The 13,007-nt window shown below is 43.6% G+C and overlaps 1 protein-coding gene across 4 annotated transcripts in view; it reads right to left on the bottom strand.

Annotated features, from left to right (window-relative positions):
- Positions 1 to 6,608: 6,608 nt before the first annotated feature.
- Positions 6,609 to 13,007, bottom strand: part of SALL1 (spalt like transcription factor 1) — a 17,957-nt gene continuing 11,558 nt past the window's right edge. For all 4 annotated transcript variants that reach the window (XM_032998511.2, XM_032998502.2, XM_042797721.1 and 1 more), the window contains 2 exons: positions 9,174 to 12,586; positions 6,609 to 8,123 (listed from right to left, as the gene is read on the bottom strand). In XM_032998511.2, coding sequence (XP_032854402.1) covers positions 7,683 to 8,123; positions 9,174 to 12,586 — 3,854 coding nt within the window. In that variant the 3' untranslated portion in view covers positions 6,609 to 7,682. The remainder of the gene's footprint in view (positions 8,124 to 9,173; positions 12,587 to 13,007) is intronic.

Here is a 13,007-nt window from a genome sequence, read left to right as displayed (position 1 = left end):
GCATCAAGCTAGTGAATGCATCAGTAGATAGCAGGTGAAAACAGCAACAACAAAATTGTATATTCAAACAGCACCAATGCAGGAATTACATTTCAGTATTGCTGTCAACTTTTCTTTTTCACTAATGGCTTTTAAGAAAGCTGGACATTTTTCCTCAGTCCATTTTACCTTTTTTCCTCCATTTGACAAATATTGATTTTCATTTCCTCCAAGTTTAAGTGCATTGAATGCTATTGTGACTGGTTTGTTTGCTTTTTTGTTTGTGTCCCAGCTTTATTGAGGACGCCAGCATGGATGCATACAGCTTTGGAAAGAGAGAATTGGTTTAATAACTTCTTCAAATCCAGGAGAGTATACAGGAGCCCAGTCTACTTTTTTGTATAGGTCAAGTAAGAAAAGTGACTCTGGGCGACTATCTAATGTCAGTAAGGAGACTGCTGAAGTAATAGCTGTTACTGCAATGCTCTGTCACAACAGGACAAATTATGGAGTGTTCTCTCTTGCACTTCAGTGCAAAGTTAAACACACTATCTTAAAAATGCCTTCAGTGGCATTTTAAGTTAAGCCCATTTTGTAGACAGTTGGCCCTTTAGGAAGCTTGGTTTGGAAGGTAACATCTCATGAAATTCTGGCTCAAACAAGTTGCAGCTTTATGAATTCTTTTCTGCCTGACTCACAAATACATAGGCTCAACCTCCTTCCATAAGATGATCCTCTTAAGCTTTGCGAACATGCCTGGTACAATTTAGACATTTCCCTACCTTAAAGTCTTATTCACCAAATAAGAAATCACTCTGTCTTTGCAGTGACATGAATAAAGAGTGCTTATGTGATCTATTCCACCCATTCAAATATGGAGCGGGGAGGAAATCTCGGTGGACAGAAATAAACACCTGGACTGAAAGGGAAAGACGGTAACACCTTAAACTGCCACAAACACCGTTACAGAAATTGTGCAGTGCTCAGACATTCATCAGTGTTAGAAGCCAAAATAAGCTGAGCTGATTTAAGCAGGGGGTTAAATTAGTTTATGTGTATCAGCACCAGAGGTCTATGCTGGTATTAAGGGATCCCCACAACTGAGCTAACTAGTGATCTAACCATCACAAACAGCCTCATTCTCATCAGCAGCTCTGACACAACTTGCCGAGAGGACTTGGTATTCAGCCTAGACAAGTAAATAGACACATAAACCTTTGAAATCTGTTCTGTTTCTTTACATATAATTTGCTATTCTCTGGATCCTCTAGCCAACAGAAAGATAGGAGTTCATATGAATGCACATTTAGCATTGGACACGATTATCCACTTAGTTATTGTACATATGAAACAAATGTTAGCTTCAGAATGTATTAACTGACATTTTAAAATCCCGATGAAAGGAAAGCAATTTAAAATTATTCACTGCTAAAGGAAGCTCAGTTTAAAAACAGGCACTGCTTTGAAAAAAATCTTAACATGATTCATCTGGTTAGTCTCACTGGCTCCTCTTTGAAATTATTTTTCATGGAAAAGATGCGGTAAAGAAAGAAAGTAATGACCAGTGGGGTTAAATCCATGATAGTATGCCGGACCACTCCATTTTTTGCTTTCCATATTCAATTCTAAATACTGCTTGTGTTGCACCACCTGATGCCAGGTGCTGCAGGGCTTCTGCTACACCCACCTGACATTGTAATGCTGCATTTTTAAGACCCTTAAATAATGAAAATAGACCTTTGCTCTTCAGCATTGCCCTGGTCAAGAGAGCTGTCTGTACAGATGATGTGAATGTCTGCTAACACGGAGAGACTTCTTACTTTTGAAAGTCAATGACACCAGGATTTTCAGGGCTGATCATTCCAGTGAGGACCTTCCTTATTAGCACTGGTGACAAAGTCTAACACGAGCATAGACATGGTCTTTGTCCCCATCTAAACTGAATTTAAACTGCCTTCCAAAAGTGACGGTAACTTCTGAAAGTTAAGAAGAGCCTGCAATTTGGGTTAATTAGTTAACTGCTATAAAAAGGAAGATGACACCACTTCACCTACTGGAGAGTTGTAGAGTAAGGTTCTCACAGGTATACCATATGCTCAGTCAGCTGCATACAAGATGCTGGCCCCACCCACCATGCAGAGAATGTCTCCAACCCTTCAGTGAATGTTATTCACCAGCTCTGTGCTAGACAGATTTGAGCACTAAAGAAAACCTATTTCCTGCTCTCCTCACTCTACTGCTCCTCTTCCCATATCATTGAGAGACTTTTGCCTCTTAAGAAATTTAGACTGTGGACTCAAAAAATATGTGTCTAAAGAAAAACAGAAGATAAAAAGAGACTTGTGGTAGGATAAAACTGTAATATAATTTGAGCGAGAAACTTAATTTTAATCACTGCCATGCTTACACCTCACTTACCTGTAAAATATTCCAGCCACCGCATGTGGTTCAGGGCCTCCCAGTATCCCATGTCCCTGGAAAAGGAGATCTTCTCAAGGAGGAATCATCATGCACTCACCATCTTCCAGTCATCTGCTAGGCCACTGCCAGCAGTGACAGAGGGACTGGCTTGGGATAACCATTCTAATATTAACTATAACCTGGATGCAAGAACCAGAAATATCAAATCAGGAAACATAAACGCATCTGTCAATAACTCTGTTCTTGGCTGAAGTTGCATACTTTCCAATTTTTCCTGTTCTTTCATATTAAGATTAATATTTCCAAGCTTCTTCTACTCCTTAACTTTTTGTCAAGAGCTAGGTATTTATGCAATAGACTGTATTGCATGTGAAATTTTTAAGTCATTATATTTCAACTCAACAGTTAAGAAACATTGCTCTGGCCTGTATAAATAACTGTAACCACTTATTTGCAAAATATTGTTTTAACTTCTGTCAACTCATATTCATGAGAGAAGGAAACTAAATACACAAATGTTATTTCGATTTTAAAAAAGAGATAAAACTGGGGAAGGATTGAAGACTATCAGGGAGACAGCAAAAAGAACTGCCATGCTACGGAATCACACCTTCTGCCAAGTAAAACTGGCCTCCTGCAGAGAGGGAACCTGCTGCTTGTGACTTCAGGACTCCCAAAAGCAGGAAGTATGCCCCACAGAAAAGGTCAAACTAAGCAGCAACTGCTGCATTTTGATGGTTGACAAATATTCTTTCCAAATCTGAGTTGAAGATATTTGTTGACCTTTGCAGCAGGGAGGGCTCACAACCTGTCCCTAAATCTCAAACGATTGCCTAGCCGAGGAAGAAACAACAAAATTCATCCGACTTTTCCATGAGAAAAGGGTTTAGGATTTGGTCATCACCAGCACATGAAATAAGCCAGGCAATTTGCTGCTCCCCTTCCCCTCTCACCCCTGACTCATTAATGAAACACCCATCAGGTGTGCTGCCCTGACTCTTTCTCTCCACTCCGCTGGTATAGTGGGTCCTTTTCACCCTTTCATTCCGTCAGTCCTGCCACATCTCCTCAGTTGGCCCCATGAAAGTGAGGTGACACCCCCCCCCGCCGGGCTGCTCCGCGGACGGGGCACCGCGGACGGGCTGGGCGTCCTTCCCAGCGGCCGGGCGAACGGCGCGCCCCAGCTCCCCTCTCTCAGACGCTGCTACATCCTCGTTTCCTCTCTTCCCTACGGTATTCGAGGAAACACCCAAATTCCCGGGCCGTCTGCTACCAAAAATGCCCGGCCGGAGGGGCAGCCCCAAGGTTTACGAGGCCGGGCCGGGCCGGGCCGGGCGCCTGCGGGCGCTCCGCCGCGGTCTTTTCCCAAGCGGGGAAGCTTCACACGCTATCAGACCAATTTTTAAAGAAATCACGTCTGTTTCTGGGTGAAGAAAATTAGTCCGGCTGATTAAATGAATGCGCTGAACGATCGTTGGCGCTTAAAAGGAAGAAAAAAAAAATTAAAACACCAAAAAAATCCCCCCACCCCACTGTGCTTTATTTTAATGGATGATAAAATTCTGATGAGCGAGAAGGAGGGGGGGGGGGGGGGGGGGGGAAGCAGGCGAAGAAAACTTTGTTGCTAATGAGAAAACTGCGGCCGCGCAAACAAAACTGTAAAGGAAAAAAAAAAATCTATTCTTGAATAAGGATTAATTCAATGTCTGTGAATAGGAAATCCTGCGCTGGGTAATTGCAGCGAGGTAGCGCGGCGCCCAGCTGCGAGGCGACGCGGGCACCTTTGTGCGCTTGCCAGAAGACAGCTCTGGGGAGAGGTAACTTCCCCCGGTCCCCACGGTCTGGTGTCAAGTAACGGGAAATTTAACATTCCGCCTTTCCAGAGCAAATTATCCCCCCGCCCCCCCATTCTCCGGCAGCTCGCAGGCGGCCAGCCCGGCGCTCCGCCTGACAGGGCGGGGATCGCCGAGCCCACCCTGACCTCGCACCCCGCGGGGCGCGGCCTCAGCACGTTACCGGCTCCCGCAGCTCCCTTCGGGGGCGGCAAGCGGGAACGCGACGACCACCCCTCGGCAGCGCGGGGATCCAGGCACCCTCCGCCGAGCCCGGCGCAGCAGGAGGCGCAGGAACGGTTGTTTGTCTCCCCCGCCCCCCCTCGCCCAGCACCCACCTTCGCAGACGGTAGCGAGGGAAGCACAAAACGAAAGAGCAGCAACAACCCGGCAGGGTAGGACAGGGCAGCGCGCCAGCTTATTAGGTGAACCTCCGCCCCGCCGGGCTCAATCGTTGTGGCCGGAGGGGGAAGGGGGTCCTGCGGAGCCTCGCCCGCCGCAGCCCCCGTCCCCAGGGCGGGCTCCCCGCGGCCCCAGGGAAACGCTTCCCGAAGGCTGAGGGCGAAAAGGACTGATCGCCCCTCGCGGGGGACACCTGGCCACGGGCGAGAAAACGCGGCCCCGCGGGCAGCGCCCACTCCGCGGTGCCCTCTGCCCCCGCATCGCCTCAGAGGGACGGGCAAGCTACCTCAGGAGCCCCCCCACACCCACCCAGCGCTCGCGCCTAACGGCCGCCTGAGCGCGCGAGCCGCCCCCGCCCCATCCCACGCGCGCGGGCAGCGAGCCGAGGGCTGCGCGGGAGCGGGGGGGGAGGCGGGCTCCGCCTGAGGCAACGGGGCGGCCGGGGCTCAGACCCAGACCCCAAGATGCTAGAAGGAAAATTGTTTTTTTTTTTTTTTTTTCCTCCTGGAAAACTCCAAGCGCATACGTTACCGAGCGTCCAGGAGACGGGAGGCTTGCGAGTGCCGGGCCCGACCGCCGCGGACGCGGCTTCCCCGGCCGGGCCTCTAACCCCTTCCCCGGCGGGGCTGGAAGGTCCTCGGCCTCCAAAGACTTCGCTTTAACGGGAGAAGAGGCTCTGAGAGCCGGAGTTGAAGCTTTTAATGAATGTCAAGCCGCGTCAAGGAAACCCTCCCAGAGCACTAGGGTCTGCTAACCCTTCCTTGCTTTTCTACTGCACAAATCTAAACTCAGTTTAAAAGGAGAATTAGTTAGTATTTCAGTGATAAAATCATCAAAATCCGTTTAATTTACCTTTTTCTGAGACCAAAAGGTGACTTGAAATTCTTAAATATTCACATTGACAAGCCAGCTGGCTCTAGCGTACAACTTACATGTTAACAAAAATGCATATCATGTACCAGATGAATCATCACATTCGAACAGGAAAAAGTTCTAAAGACATGAAGTCCAAGAGGTATTCAGACTACAGCGTTAATACTTTACTAAGGATTTATAATCATATGAAAGGTAAAAGTCCTCAAGAAAAGTATTTCTCACCCCCGCTTTTCAGTGTTAAATCCTCTGTGGTGTGCAATTTACAACTCAGGCTACTTGGGGGAAGCGCAAAATTATTACTTCTTGTTTAAACACTGATATTAAAGAAAATCCTGTAATACAAAATACCCACATTTTGGAACTGTAAAATATATGTATATATACTCACATGAACATAAAATTGGTTATTTCTCTTGGGTTTTTTGAAGACATAATTTGAAAGCAGCCAAACTGATTTATTTTTCATAAATAACGAGGAGATAAAACTCTACTGAGTGAAAATATTGGGATGAATTCTGTTTCTCCAAACTCCAATTGAGGTTCATTATCATCACAGGTGCAAAAGGGAAGCCAAATCATGTGCAAGGCCAAAGCAGGTTTTTGTTTTGTTTTGTTTTTACAGTCAAGTTATAAACCCCATATAACATAGGGAGGTTTGCAAGTGGACATCTTAACACAGATATAGCAGCGTAAGCATGCCACAAACATACAATCTCATAGAATAAAATTAATATCAAATATAAAGCATTTGAACCAAATCAAGCCTTAAATGTGATAAATTATTTCCTTCAAAGGAAACTTACCTAGGCTCAATAAGGTCTTTCCTAGCAGCATTTTTTTTTATATATAAAGGAATTAAAAATGCCAAAATATCTACAATTTTATGAGGAGAAGGAGTTGAATAGTTAAGGAGAAATTTCCCACTATTAGGGGGGTATGAAAAATATACTAGCAATTAATATGCAATACATATATGTATACCTATACTTACAAATATAAACACACACATTGGACAGTTCATGTTAACCAAGGGAAAGGCTAAATAATACAAAGTGATTACTAAATACATGTACACTTTAAAAACACAGAGACAGCGAATTTTATCTGTTGCAAAAATGTATTTGATTACTCAAGTAAAATTACAGTATCTCTGCTGTTAGTAAGTATTAAATGTTAAAGAAACTGGACCTCTTTTCCTTTCAACTTTCTGAGAAAGTGCATGTAACAGTCCAAGGTTCCCCCTGCCCCCCCCAATACCTAATACAAAATAAACAAACACTATACTTGTTCCCTTGGTCAAGGAGTAGGGCTTGGTCTTGTAAGGAACATATGTACATTTTAATGAAAGTGATGTCTTATTGTATTTACAGGAGCATCTACAGTTGTCCACGGAAGTTGTTCAAGATGCCATACTTAGCAGCATTGTGAAAGTCCAGCACATTTTCTATAATGAATATACCTACAAGGCAAAATGTTACGTCTCAGTTTCAACTACCAAAACAACACTTCAATATCTTCTCTAATAATCTGCGTGCTTATTACTGTACAGAAATGTATTAACATTTAAGACGACTCAAGTAAAAAGCACAATACAAATAACAGTTCAAAACGGAAAATGTTAAACCTACAAAAATTAAAGCAGTTTTAATTTTATAATAAAAATCAAAAACTGAGCTGTGTAAAGGACCCACTGTTCAGTCTATAATTCTCTCAGTCCTTTTCTTAATTCTGTTTGGAAAAATTAAACAATGTGTTTGCTGATAAAATTTCCAGCAGGATCAAAGTGTACATTTATATACAGATTTTTATTAGAGATCTAATGCATCACTGAGGCATCGCATCAATACCAGAGTTCATGTTAAACTGGATATAGAAAATAAGTTAATGCCAGAATAAGATCACCTAGCAGAACAGACTTGCAACTGCCATAAATGTTACAGCAAGTTTACAGCACTCTAGTCGATTAGTATTTAGTTCAAAATACAGAAGACCAAAGTTAATGCTTGCATTTGTTTGCAAAGCAAGGTTATATCACTAATAAATAAGCTCTCTTAGAACTCTAGAAGTAGAACATGGTACAAAAGAAAGTCTTTGCAATGTTGTAGCCTGCAGCTTGAAAAAAAGCAACCCTAGGTTGCACTATTTGCAGGAATGTTATTTATGGAGTTTTTTCTAATTCGTTACAATTTCTTTGTTGTCTTCCACAAAACGCGTAAAACGGAAGTTTGTCCCATTTTCATTGCTTGCCATTTTCTCCAGACCAGCTAGAGGTGCGTTGGGTTCTGAATTCTGGAGCTTCTCCAGGCTTCCTGTCAAGCCGCTGATGGGAGAGCTGCCACCATTGCCCAGGCCCCCCGGTGCCGGAGGGATGCCACCGTTCTGGATGACGGAAATCTCGTTGGTCTTCATGGCCAAGCCATTGGAGAGTGCTGCTGCATACTGGTTCCAGAAGCTGGAGGGGTCTCCATTCCCCGACCGTGCAGCCAAATCCTTCTGAAACATTTCTGGGAACTTTACAGGATTGCCTCCTAGAAATGTCATGGGGCCATCTACGGAAAGTCGTCTGCCTCGTCTTGCAGGTGTACTGTTCCACATGTGAGTGCCCATGTGAACCTGAAAAGAAAGAAAGGAAGAAACAAACAAACAAAAAAATAGAGGTTGGCAGGGATTTCAAACTTATTTTGTTCACAAAGAAGGCAGCAATCCATGAACATGTCCAGTCTTGTTACATAATGAATGGCACTAAAGGTTGCGGATGCAGGGCTCCATTTCCCATCTGGAATAATAAATAAACTTCTTCTGGATTAGCCCATCACCATTACCCAGAATACCCTCTTTTCCTGCTGAACAATGCATTGCTTGTTACTCTTTTTTTATTACATGTATTTAGTTTATAATGACTTCACGTTATTCTGTCAATTGCATATAGCTGCTTTCAAGGCTAGAATTGCTATGTCCACTTTCATTGCAATGGTAAGTATTGTATTTGACACCCTTTACCCTATAAACGTCCTTTTCAGACAGGCAGAAAGTATCCTTTACTGATTGCTCATCGGAGAGCCTTGTGTATAGACAGAATGGCCTGAAAGTAATTATTCATCTCGCATTACTGGCAGCAACCTCTAGAGAAATACTCTGTCAACAGAAAAATGTACACAGTAAAGTGCTCAACTGGTGTTCTAAAACTTAAGTATATTTGCTTTTTCAAACACATATCAGTAGGAAATGTTAGTTATATAATCAATTAAAGTAATGGCCATTAGTTCCAGAATTATGTTGATAGTTTTTTTAAACACTCATCATGATAGTTATGAAAAACAGCACATTCAAGAACCTTTCACTTCTTAAAGAGGTGAGTTATAAAACACATTTCTCTATTCATTAATACTCCTTACCACCACTTGGCTGTTCCGTTTCATAGACAGTCTTTGCTGGTAGATGAATTTTAATTAAGCATCAAAAACAGCTCACACTTCAGACCGGCTGCCAACACGAGCACTCAACAAGAGGCCATCTAGGTCTACCAGAGCTGACTAAACACACCATTTGTCACACCACAGGTACCCAAAGGTACCACTGCTTGCAACATTAACAGATGTAAAAAAATTAAAAACCCTCAGCAAGGAGAAAATGAAACCTAAGAACAGCAAGAGGAAAAAGTACCTTCAGATTGCCTTTTGTTGTGAATGCTCTTCCACATATAGTGCAGGCAAAAGGTTTCTCACCAGTGTGTGTCCTTTCGTGGATCTGCAGAGCACTGGAGGAAGAAAATGTTTTCCCACACGTGTTGCAGTAGTGCTGTTTGGGGGTTCTTCTGGGGAGAGCAGGGAGCAGGACAGGGGACGTGGCAGAGGAGGACAGTGGCCCCGAAGCAACTAGACCAGAGGGTGCTTCTTTGCTATCCTGAGGAGAGCCGTGCACAAAGCCATTAACCTCAGTCTTTATGAGCGATGACAGTGAATTAGCAGGCATAACTGAAGAGTTCTGATTAGGGCCAATACTGGAGTTGGGCTCAAAAAGTTGTGATGGTAGATCTCGCATTTGATGTGTCAACATATGCTGCTTCAAATTACCCTTTGTGGAAAAGCCACGATTGCAAACTGTGCAAATAAATGGTCTCTCTTTGGTATGACTTCTGTAATGAATGTCCAAGGCACTCTGACAAGCAAATGTTTTACCACAAATGTCACATGCGGTGTTTTTAAATTTACCTCTATCTCTGAAAGGAAAGAGCATACTCAGAGACTCTTCTTTAATCATTTTATCAGTGTTACTAGATGTCAAGTCCAAAGCACCACTGTTAGCAGGCGTTGGAGACAAGCCGTTGGCAAACTCACTTGGTAAAGCTCTTACTGGTTTCTCTTCAATACTCGGTGACTTGTGGTAATCATTAGTGCTGTTGGATGGGGACAAGGCCTGCATGGAAGAGGTAGACTCTGAGACAGCAGGGCTTCCAGCACTTTGGCTTTCCATATCACCACCGACAGATGACGAATCGTTAGTCAAAACATCCCCTTCCACCGACCCATTTTCAACCGACTTTAAGCTTGCCTGAAGTTGTTCAGCAAGTCCTGCATTGATCATCTTCATCTGATTTTCCAAAGCAGCAATACTTGACATTTCCAGGGGCAGAGGGGAAGACGACAAGCTGTCTTGTGATGCATCCGCAGATTTAGGTGTATCTGGCACGCTGCTATCAGGACAGTCTTCCATGTTCTCATCTGAGAAGTTGTCTATATCATCAAAATTCTTATCATCAAAAGACCCCGTATCTGATTCCATTGACTCAGGATAGTTTTCTGTCACTGGGGTGTTGGGGATCTGCCCTCCCATGTGCATTCTGATATGCTGCTGTAGCACAACAGCATTGGTGAATTTTTTCTGGCAGATTGGGCATGAATGTTGTACTCTCAGTGGCGGCATGGCACGGTGGACGCTGTAGTGAGTCTTTAAGTTGCCTTTCGTAGTGAAAGCACGACCGCAGATTTTGCATTTAAATGGCCTCTCACCAGTATGTGTGCGATAATGCATTTTCAGTGCACTCTGGCAACTGAGAACTCGATGACAAATGATACACTCGTTAGGATCGGTTGCCTTTTTGTCAATGTTTTCCACCAGTTGCTGCAATTTTGACGTTTCAGATGCTGGCGTTGAATCCAATAGTCCTCCAAATGGAAACTTTGCCTTAAATTGCTCTGACATTAGAGGCATCAGTGGATTTGTAAAAGTGGCAACACCGCTGGAGCCCGAGTCTGCTGCCGGTGAGCTCACGGAGCTGCTCATGTTAGTGATGGTGCTTGTGTTTTGAGAGTTTTCTTCCATTTTGCCATTTGAGGTAGGTAAAGCACCAGCCTCTACCTCATCAGAAAGTCCATTGGAAATTTTTAATGTCGAATCAGCTGTTCCCGAGTCACTCTTGACAGAGCAGGGAGGGCTAGCGGAAGGATGGCTAATGGGAATCGGCTGAGGCTCCTCGGATTTGATGAATGGGGTCAAGCTTGGAATCGTTGGTGGGAGTGGCAGGCCAACAGAAGTCGTCAGGGTGGAGAGGACTGGCTTGCTGTCCAGCCAGCTCGTGACAGGTTTCTCTGGTGGTATAGACATGCCATAAGGAATACCTGTGCTTGTAGGAATATTGTCCAAATGCTCTGGCACTGGGTACGGATTCATTTGAATATGAGGGTATTTTTCTTTATGACGCTGAAAGTGGACTTTTAAGTTTCCCTTTGTGGAGAACCTGTTTCCACATATGTTGCATTTAAACGGCCTCTCGCCAGTGTGAGAACGTAAATGAATCTGCAAGGCACTGTCACTCCCGAACACTTTAGCACAGAACCTGCATTTATGCTTAAAGAATGCCTCATCTGAATTACTTTTTGCTTCGAAAGCAGTTACATTTGGTGGCTTGCTTTTTCTTTGCTGTGCCAAGGCAGTCAAGGAGTTTAAATCCTCTGCAGGTGTTCCAATATTGGACAAGGGACTGGAGAAAACAGAGTTACTAGGGGTGGGCTGAGGTAGAAGTGGATTAGATGCAGGACTTAATAAACTGCTTATTGCAAAAGCTGGTGAAGATGATGCTGATACTGGTGGGTTGTTGAGCTGTGAGCCACCAATACTTGAAGCCACTTTTTCTGAGGACGGTGTTGTAACTGCTGCTGCCAATATGTTAATATTTGGAGAAGAGCCACTACTGGATGGAATTAGAGTGTTGCCAGGGTTGCTCTGAGGTAGCTGTATAGGGGGTAGCTGTTTCACACCACTGATGCTGGCAGATTGACTAGCAAGGCTTTGTGCTAATCCAGCTGCTGCAGCCAGCTGCTGGGATAAATGGGAACTTAATGTGGACAAGGGGTTGGCAGATGTTCGTAAAGTACCTTGAGAAGGGCTAGATGATGTTGGCATGTCTGTGTTTTGGGAAGCCAACAGTAATATTTGGTGACGAATTTGTTCAATCAGTTGCAACTGATGGATCTGCTGCTGCTGCAATGCCAACAGTTGCTCCATCAGGGCAGGTACCGCAAGTTTACTGTTCGATGCACCGTTACATCTTGCTTCCTGTGAGAACTGTGCCACTGCCACTTTAGTACTCTGAAGGTTTTCAATTATTACATTACTATTTATCACTGAAAAGTTTCCTAATGTTGTCAGATCCCCTATGTGAGGTAGAGAGGTTGTTACAGCTGAGGTACCCATTGTGGAGCTGTTACTGCTTGCAATACTATTGTTGACACTCTTGGAACTGCTACTGCTATTGTTAATGCTGGAAGCCTCCACATCCATGGATTCTTCCCTGTCAAGTTTTTTATGCTCTGAAAGGTCACTGCAGTCTACTTGATCTGTGTTATTAACTGTGTCATTCATCTGTTCATCAGGATTATCAGAAGGGGAACTAGGAGGGAAGGTTTCAGAAGGAGAAGCTGGATTTTCATTCACAATTAAAACTAATTGATTTTTAGTACAATTCTTCTTGTGTTGCAGGAGATCTGATAATTCAAAGAACTCAGCACAGCACCTGCCACAGACATGGGCGTCCTTGTTCTTAGTGGTTCGATTTGCTTGACCCTTTTCTGTGTCTCCTAAAACATCAAAAGATGATGGATTAGGAACCAAGCACTAATAAATAAAATGTCCTGCAGAATTTTTTTGTAAGAGTACTTTTTAAATCTAGCACTCTAAAATAAACTAAGATTGTACAGGAAAATAGATCAATATTTCTACTTCACAAAAATACGTCAAAAGCAACATTTAAAACTGTACAAGGGAGTTTTATCAATCCCTGTGCCTTAGATGATCATTTGCTTCAGATAATCCATCAAAATATAAAATACTATGAACTGAAGGCACTGGAGCATAATGAAATTCCATAGCAAAGTATTGATTTCCAATAATTCATACTGCTTATTGTCTAGTTGTCCACTGAGTGCAAATCAGCCATTTGAAGGACTCATTAGACTCTCACGTTCCTGTCAACCTTGTTCATTTTCAACTGATTCAAAG

This window comes from Tyto alba, unplaced genomic scaffold (assembly GCF_018691265.1).
Source record: "Tyto alba isolate M040663 unplaced genomic scaffold, T.alba_DEE_v4.0 Super-Scaffold_26, whole genome shotgun sequence".
Taxonomy (NCBI): Eukaryota; Metazoa; Chordata; class Aves; order Strigiformes; family Tytonidae; genus Tyto; species Tyto alba.
This window is presented reverse-complemented; position numbering and strand designations above follow the sequence as displayed.